General features: G+C 40.0%; 1 protein-coding gene across 3 annotated transcripts; it reads left to right on the forward strand.

The window, feature by feature from the left end:
• Window positions 1–278: 278 nt before the first annotated feature.
• On the forward strand, window positions 279–8,189 carry hdac10 (histone deacetylase 10). Of its 3 annotated transcripts, none has more exons than XM_026175335.1 (21): window positions 279–460; window positions 1,317–1,441; window positions 2,606–2,740; window positions 2,834–2,930; window positions 3,015–3,112; window positions 3,350–3,454; window positions 3,558–3,626; window positions 3,712–3,838; window positions 4,060–4,125; window positions 4,214–4,273; window positions 4,364–4,453; window positions 4,550–4,656; window positions 4,737–4,804; window positions 5,023–5,266; window positions 5,354–5,444; window positions 5,566–5,651; window positions 6,191–6,247; window positions 6,378–6,459; window positions 6,746–6,934; window positions 7,291–7,450; window positions 7,550–8,189. In XM_026175335.1, the coding sequence occupies exons 1-21, from the start codon at window positions 416–418 to the stop codon at window positions 7,579–7,581; spliced, it is 2,133 nt and encodes a 710-aa protein (XP_026031120.1). In that variant the 5' UTR covers window positions 279–415; the 3' UTR covers window positions 7,582–8,189. The 3 variants fall into 3 exon arrangements, with proteins under 3 accessions (XP_026031120.1, XP_026031121.1, XP_026031122.1); XM_026175336.1 differs by lacking the exon at window positions 279–460 and adding an exon at window positions 879–1,199; XM_026175337.1 differs by lacking the exon at window positions 279–460 and adding an exon at window positions 879–1,168.
• Window positions 8,190–8,849: the final 660 nt, after the last annotated feature.

Here is an 8,849-nt window from a genome sequence, read left to right on the forward strand (position 1 = left end):
ACTGATAAACTATACAAAGGATACTTCTTTGCTCAGAGGGCAGGAAGACGCTTCCTTATTTGGTCTGTACCGGTTTGAACTGAGAATCTGCTGACACACGAACCTTTTTCCTCTATATAAACTGTTGTATGATGAATAAACCTTTGAGTTGGTTTGGGAAGGCAACCTGAAGCAGTCTGTGTTTCCTTGTTCTCCCAAGCTACTCCCGACGTCGTAACTAACCTGCTGAACGGCATACCTGAGTGTTACTTTGAATAATTTTGAATCTTATAGGGTAAAGACAAAACTCTGCTTATAGGTGCCCACGCCTCGGAGGAAACCCGATCCACGGATGACCCGGGACGGAGATTTCTTTCAGTTTCCTTTGAAAAAAATAAAAGATTTATAATCCCTTTATGAAGAACACTGACTTTAAATGGGCAAGTACAGCGTCCTACCAGGAGGCACACTTTTCACACAGGTATAATGTTCACTTTTTTATGAAGCTACTTCAAATTTTAGAGCTTACCTCTTCAGTGCTGTTGTTACATTCGCTTCTCTAAAGTGTTTCGAATACTCTGGCCCCTCCATTTGTATCAGTAGCAGTACAATGGGACATCATTTAACACCTCAAACAGCAGTCTCCAAAACAGTCATACAGCTCAAACAAGACATGTCATGAATAACTGATTTAAATACTAAGGAAGCCACAGGAAGTTTGAACCTCCATGTACCTTAAAAAAATCAACACAAAAATATAAAGTGTAAGTGCAGTGAGGTAGATCTTCAATAGTAAAAAGATAATATAGGTCCAAGGATATACAGGATACAGTACTAATAATATTGTTAATTTGTATTTATTTTTTCATATATTGTATGTTTAACAATGAGTTAAAGTTAAGGATAAAGTTCTGCCTTTGTGGTTTGTATCCAAATAAGACTAATCAACCATGCCCAAACTAAGAAATTAAGAATCTGACTTTAGTTCAAATTTAATGAATTTCTTGTAAATGACCCAAGATACCCCAGCACTGATACTATCCGGTGATTCTGTCACTTTGGGTATCAGTGGGACAGATAATGAACGACGAGTATCGAACCCCGCCCAGCAGGTGGCGCTGCTGCGCTAGTGAACTGTGTGAAAACCAACATAAAACTCATAGAAGATCATATGCGTCGATGAATAACTGTAAACAGTTTTGTACAGTCACTGAATTTTGGTATTATACTGGTATTCGTTTATATGTTGCATAAAAATCTGCCAATGTTGGATCAAAATTAATTAGTCGGCGGTTCATTTTAAACTTACTTCGTGTCCTTTTGGAAACTGTCTGCAGAAACGTCGCTACTCTCATAGTGAGGGTCGCAGTTACTTACCTATTCTTACCCGAGGAATAACGAAGATGGGAACAGCGCTGATTTATGATGACGAGATGACCAAGTACAAACTGCTCTGGGTTGAGTGAGTAGTAAATCCATGTTTACGTTTATAAAGCTTACGTGGCTAAAAAGAAAAATCTTCAAATGTCTTTTCTGCAAATGTCTGTAGCTTAACATGCCTAAAGTATATCAAGGAGTAAATATTTCATACTGTAATTTCACTGAACGGGTAACTTCATCAAATAAGTTATTAGTTTTCTCCCATTACTAAACACTGGCTAAAATGTGTGATCTGTCAGAAGTCATGGGAACCTAAGTTGTTCCTTGTTGCTGGCACGGTTAGTTAGAGAAGACACCCGTTTTGGTTATTACGGTTGCACTTTGTTCGGTCACGTTTAGTCAGGTCGGGGATTTTCAGTGTACACCCACCCGGCCCGCTATAGCTGCTACACCACCTGTTTAAAAACGTTGCGAAATAGTTTTTGTTTTCTTTTGGACTAATTGAGGTCTACGTATGGTTTAACTTTCGCAGTTAAAAAATGAGTAAATGCAATTGTGATATTTATTATGTTTGTGACTCTTAGATGCCAAAATGTGCCGAAAATACTCTAAAGTTTAAGACTCATGCTTTTATTTTGGAAAGACAACGAGCTTTGACCGCCAGCTTTTGTCTATTTGCAGTTCTACTGCTGAAATAAATGTCTTTGTCTGAACCGTGCCATGTTGCTGGGTTTATTCTCTTTGTTTTTGGCTGCTCTCTTTAGGGGTCGCCACATCTCCCTCAATTTCACCCTATCCTAGCATCCTCCTCTGATATACCAACCCTTTACATGTCCTCCTTCACTACATCTATGAACATCTGAATTAACAGCTTCAGCTCTGTCATCATCAAAGGCAGGTCTCACTACCATCTTGTAAACCTTCCCTTTCACTCTTGCTGCAATTCTTTTGCCACAAATCACCCCTGACATTCATCTGCACCCTCTCCACCTGTGTGCACTCTCTTATTCACCTCTCTCCTGCACAGTCTGTTGCTTTGGTTATCTCCTTTACAAAGTCATATTTAGCAAAATGCTGTTTTCCATATCTAACTTCTACAGAGTTCATTTGGCATGTCTCACTGTGTCTTTTATATATTTCTTGTTTTTATATAAGAGCTGAAAGAAATAGAATAGTAAAATGGATCAGTGTCATGTTTATTTTCTAATTAACAAATATTCATTAAGTGTGTAATGTTTTCCTGCAGTCCAGCTTGTAAGATTGAGGTGCCTGAGCGTCTGACTGTGAGTCATGAGACTTTGGTCAGGACTGGCCTGGCTGATCGCTGCGTCTCCGTACCTGTCCGTGAGGCCACGGACGCAGAAATTCTTCTGGCTCACAGGTCATCTTATCTAACTCCTGTCATGAAGGTATGATATAGTTTAGATATTTGTTTCAGTTCACTGAGCTGTGTTTACTTTGCTCCTCTCAACAGTGAGGAATACCTGGAGGCGGTGAAGAAGACTCCTTACATGAGTCTGGAGGACCTTATGGAGTTCACTCGTCAGTACGGTGATGTCTACTTCCACCCAGTAAGTCTCCCGCTTAACAGCCACTTAACAGGAACAGAAAATCTGTATCTGACATCCTCTTCTGTATGTCATTTACCATCCTAGAACATCTACCACTGTGCCAAGCTTGCTGCTGGTGCTGCACTGCAGCTGGTAGACAGTGTTATGACAGGGAAGGTGAGGAATGGCATGGCTTTAGTCAGGTGAGGCTGAGATACAGCAGTTCTGATATGCACTCATGGCTTGTTCAGTATTAGTGCCTTTGTTTTGTCCATTATTGATGAGTTAATAGGAATGTAAATATTAAGTCTTTACATTTACATTCATATTTTTACTAGTTTGTTAGTGATTAACTTTTTAGTAGTTAATGGGCAAAGTGGGCAACAACAAGTGTAAAATCTTATTTTTTTACATAACTGCTTCTTTTTTATTATTAATAGACCACCAGGACACCACAGTATGCGCAGTGCTGCTAATGGATTCTGTGTGTTCAACAATGTGGCTATAGCGGCTCAATATGCTAAGCAGAAATATGGAGTCCAAAGGTAATGTGACTTTTAGTCTTTATGCTTATTCTGGTAATCATTAAGGATTTTAACGATCCACAAATCCACAGCTGTATGTATTCACCTCAGATTTTGTCTTCAGGGTGTTGATAGTTGACTGGGATATACATCACGGTCAGGGGGTGCAGTATTGCTTTGAGGATGATCCCAGGTGAGTCTTTGATAAAGGAGAAGCAGATGTTGTCTGCTTGCGTTTCAAATTCTGCTCACTGTGTTTGTTGTTTTCCTTTTCACAGCGTGCTCTACTTCTCTTGGCACCGCTATGAGCATCAGAAATTCTGGCCTCATCTGAGAGATTCTGACTACGACATTGTTGGCAAAGAGAAAGGGGCAGGATTCAATATAAATGTACCATGGAACAAGGTCAGAAATACTGCACACTTATGGTTTCATTATGGGGTTTTTTTCTATTTGCTTCTTGCTTTATCTTAAGCCTAGTTCACAGTGTCACATAATGCCACCACCAGTGAGGTTATGTTTGTGGTAGTGTGTACATGCATGCTATTTGCTTTCCTGATTGTGTGTGTACAAGCTGTATGTGTGTTTTATTCTTTTACTGAAAAGACCTCATCATGATATTTCAGGTGGGCATGGAAAATGGTGACTATCTGTCAGTCTTCTGTCACGTTCTTCTGCCAGTTGCATATGAGGTGAGCCATTCCAAAAATTACCTTTTTCCTACCTAAAGGCAGGTGATCTATAAAATGTTTGGTTCAAGCATACAACTGTTTTTGATAGTTTTGCCCAGACTTAGTCTTGGTGTGTGCGGGATTTGACTCAGCCATCGGTGACCCAGAGGTATGACATATTTATTAATGTCATTATCTAATTACATGCATGCACTATAAACCTCTGCATCCACTCGCTTACTGTTATACTTACATTTAGGGTGAGATGTGTGCCACTCCAGATGTCTTTGCCCATCTGACTCACCTGCTGATGAACCTAGCAGGAGGAAAACTGTGTGCTGTGCTGGAGGTCAGGCCGCCCAGCCTATACAGCTAAAACATGGAAACAAGAAAACAGCCTGTTAATGTTCTGTTGTCTGGGAACTTGTGTTTTTGTGTTTTCCAGGGGGGATACAACTTGACTTCCCTCGTCCAATCTGTGTGTCAGACAGTCCAGACATTGCTTGGAGATCCTGTGCCGAGACCTGCAAGCCTCAAAAGTCCCTGTATAAGGTGTGCATCACAATCAGTCAAATTTGTGTCTCAAAGTTTGTGTGTTTTATAACTGCAGCAATTTAATTCTTCTTTCTCAGTGCACTTGAATCTCTTCAGTGTGTCCGATCAGCTCATAAGGCCTACTGGTCGTGCCTCAAACACGCAGGTAACCATAACAGAGCCTTTAGCAGAGCCTTTAAGGGACCTGAGGCTGCAGGAGTCTGATAACCTCATTTCTTTCTAACTTGTTTCCATCCTCAGTCAAACTGAGTGATGTAGCATCACTTAGCTGAGGGTTTGCTAGCTGTATTTCACGTTTACGTCCGTTTGAACTTCTCATCACTATAAAAGACATGGTCTCAAAACAGTTACTCCCTTCTTCAGCTGATCTGCCCGCCTCCACCATCAGCACCAGACAGATTAAATTAGGAGAAGGAGAAGAAACGACAGAGAAGGGAGAAGAAGAAGAAAAGGACGCGGAGGAAAAGGTGTGGCCTGAACCTCCAAAACGCGTCACTCCTCCAGTATGTGCTGCTTTAGTGCTCCCTGATGACGTGGCTTGCCCGGAGGGATGCGAATGCTTCAGCTTCTCAGAGGATCTTGACCCACTCTTAGCCAGCAAGTTAAGGTATGGATAAGTGGGTTGTTGTGGCTCATTTCAGTTCATGGTTTTCACCGTAACTGGGTTTGAAATCTTTTTTTTCTCTAAAACAAGGGAGAGTTTCCTCAGAGACGCAGATGACAGTACTGCTTTTATAACCCTCTCCACTCTTATAGCCCTGACAGAGAAAATGGAGAAGAATGAGGTAATGCCATAATGTTGTTTGTTTCTTTTATGTGAGTGCTATTATGATATCATGTCTTGTAAATACAGTTTGTGCTTTGCTGAGCTGCCTACATGATATAATTTTAATTCCCGGCTCTCAGATCTGCAGTGGCCTTGCACTGGTCCCTGACGTTACCAAGGCGATGACAAGCATTGTCCAGCACGTTACAACTGTTCTCAGCAACCGGTATAACAACCTCGACTTAATCAAATCTTACACCTTCTGCTCTTTTTAAATATCAGCTAGAGATTAAAAATGATTAGAAATATTCTTACAGGAAACACACACATACACAGAATATGCTTGGTCACTTTGCAAAGGAAATGCAGTCTAAACTATTGTAGCTCAGATTTGCACCTACAGCAAATTTAGAATCACCACTTAACCTAAATCCATGCATATCTGGGAGTTATTTGGAACTAATATTTTTATGTACTTTTTGGTGAAATAATCTAAATAAAATATCATTATCTTTCTCGTGTTGTGAACAAGTGAAGTCATTTTATTTATACAGACAGATTTTAGGACGTAACTGCAAAATTAGTAAAAAAATATCACTTGGAAGTGAAGATACTTGCAAAGCACAACTATGGCACAACTACAGAGGTGCAAGTTAACATGATAAATATAGCCTACTAAATATACCGCTGGAGTGCGCTTGTATATTGAAGTTTTATTAGCAAGATTGCAATCTGCTTTGTTAAAACTTGTCTTTATATATGCAGCGTTTTGGTCGTCTGTGTGGGTGACGGGAATGTCCCAAGCCATATTACAGAAGACAGGCGAGTATCATTTATGCTGTCTGTTTTAGTCTTAGTAAAACCAAACTCTAAGGCACAATTGATGCAATAAAACACACTATTTGTCCATAACAGCGAGGACAGCATGCTGAAAAAGTCTTTCTGTTTTCAGGGAAACACTTGTGGTGCAGATGGGCAGTGCACAGACTGAGGAACAGAGCTGCAAATATTACATTCGTGTGTGTCTGAAGAAGGTACTGCTCCTTGCTTTGTAATCACATTTAATATTTGCCAGAAATATACACTCACACATCTCGCTAGTCAGCATTAGCCCCCTTTCCTTTAAAACTGCATCATTAAATATTCAGAGTTTCTGAATTATTACACAGTTGCTAAGGATTTCTGGACAGAAACCTTTATGATACAGCTCTTAAAGGCGACTGAGATGTATTTTTCTGCATAGACAATTTGAGTAGGTTTTTTTTTTTTTTGCTTTTGTTTTTTAAATGTGTTTAAATGCATTTGTTTGTTCACCCACAGGGCTGCAGTGACACGTCAGGGTTCACACAGGCTGTGTTTGGCCTCCTCCTGCCCCTTGGGTATGAATACGACCCCGGTCTTGTTGTGTTGGTTCGAATGCCAGATAGTGGAGTCAGTGACAGTTTGTGGCAACAACTAATTGGCCTACTGCAGAGCTTTGCACTTGGACATACACTGGTGGTACTACAGGTAAGAGTGCTGGGGAAGATTTCATAAAGGCACACTAGATGTCTTCAACAATGTAGAGCTGCCAGGCAGGAGCTCTGGAGATATATGGTTGGATGGATGTAGTGAAGGAGTCTTTGATGAAGGTAGTGGAGGATATACAAAGTGTTGGTGTGACAAAAGAGGATGATAGGGATAGGGTGATATGGAGGCAGACGATCTACTCTGACAACCCCTAAAGGGAGCAGCTGAAAGAAGAAGACAGTAGATGTCCTCTAATTTTGCTATATTGTGAAACCTTAAGAAGCATTTTAAGAGGAGTTGGCAGCATGTTTGCATACTTAGTGTTCAGTATTAATTCATTTACTTCTTAATTTCAGGAGGAGGAGAAGGCGCTTATCGGACTCACAGCATCCTCCCTCCTCGGTAACCCAGCCGCCTCTCTGAAGCAACTTCAAGCCCCGCTAACAGAAGACACGGAGGCCATAGAGAAGCTGAGACACAGGCTGCAGGCAGACTGGAAATTCCTTCAGACCACAGGTGAGTGCAGCAGCATCACATTTGAAATCAACATAAATATCCACAGATCTTAGAATAACTGCTACTGTATTAACGGGACTTTCTGTCTTCTAAAAACAGCACCACAAACTCAAAGAAGTGATGAAGACTGAGGATGGAGGGTGTCATGGACTTTTTGATACTTTATTTTTGGTAAATTATGACAGCAGTTGTCCTGCTGCTTAGAAATTATGCATGTGTTATAATATTCATTCAAGCAATATCACAATCAACGCCAGCTTTTGCCGTCTCATAAAAAAAATCTATTCAATGACTTAAACAGTGTTTAAGTTATTTGGTAAGCTGGATTAACCTGTACTGTTGTATCAGCGTATGAGCGTTATCAGCCTTGTTGACTAAACAAAGATGATGACGTTTACAGATCTGCAGCTGACATTTATCTCTTTTGTCACAACAGTTTTCTGCTGGTTACATTTGGATTTTTTGAATTTTCATTTCTTTTATCAGGAAGTTCCACTTGGATCAAAATCAGTTTCACAGGAGACCTAGCCAAGTGCAAAGAGCTAATGAATTTTACAGCAATATAAAAATTATTTAAGCAATCACTGATCAAAATAGTTATACTTTCTTTTTTTTGTGCCATTCACATGATTGAATAGTTGACTGATTTTTGCTGTAAATTGAAATGTTGTGTCTTGTATAGCACACGTCATGTAATTTAACATGAAGTTTTCATAAGCAACTTTGATATTCTCTGTAATAAATGTTACATTTGTAAAAGAAAAAAATGGCTGCCAAATAGTTTTTTTGTTTTTTTGCTTTTGTACTTTTTCGCCCCAAGGTATCAGTATTGTGGTTTGAACATCGGCATTGTATTGCTATCTTTCCTCACAGAGGTGTTGTTGACCACCAGGGAAGCTGTTTGAGTAGGCTTGCATGCACACTCTCAACCTTTGAGGGCACATTTAACAGTTTTTAGAGCCTTTCAGTCTTCATTCATTCAAGTAAGGAGACCTCTTTTCTGCTGGTCTATATATGTGTCGGCCCTGCAGTCCACTGGTGACAGGTCCAGGGTGTAGCCCTCTTTTGCTGGGTGACAGCTGGGAAAGACGTCAGCCTCCTCATGATCCAGAGTTAGATACAAACAGATGGGAAAGCTGACAGATAAATCACACTAACTATACAGTTCAAAGGTTTGGCATTGATCATAGAAAGGCAGATCTTATATATTGTATTTTAATGTAATTTTTCACCACATTTTACAAGCATAAATCTAGAATCTAACTTTTTATATTTACTTTAAGGTTATGTGTCTCCCCGTTCCTTTTTTCCTGTTGTAACAGCTGTGAAAGGTGATGTTCTGAAATGATCTCTGCATATCTTTGAATTCAGAGATCACCACAATTCTTTGTAAGCCGTG

The sequence above is a fragment of the Astatotilapia calliptera genome, chromosome 7, assembly GCF_900246225.1.
Source record: "Astatotilapia calliptera chromosome 7, fAstCal1.2, whole genome shotgun sequence".
Classification (NCBI taxonomy): domain Eukaryota; kingdom Metazoa; phylum Chordata; class Actinopteri; order Cichliformes; family Cichlidae; genus Astatotilapia; species Astatotilapia calliptera.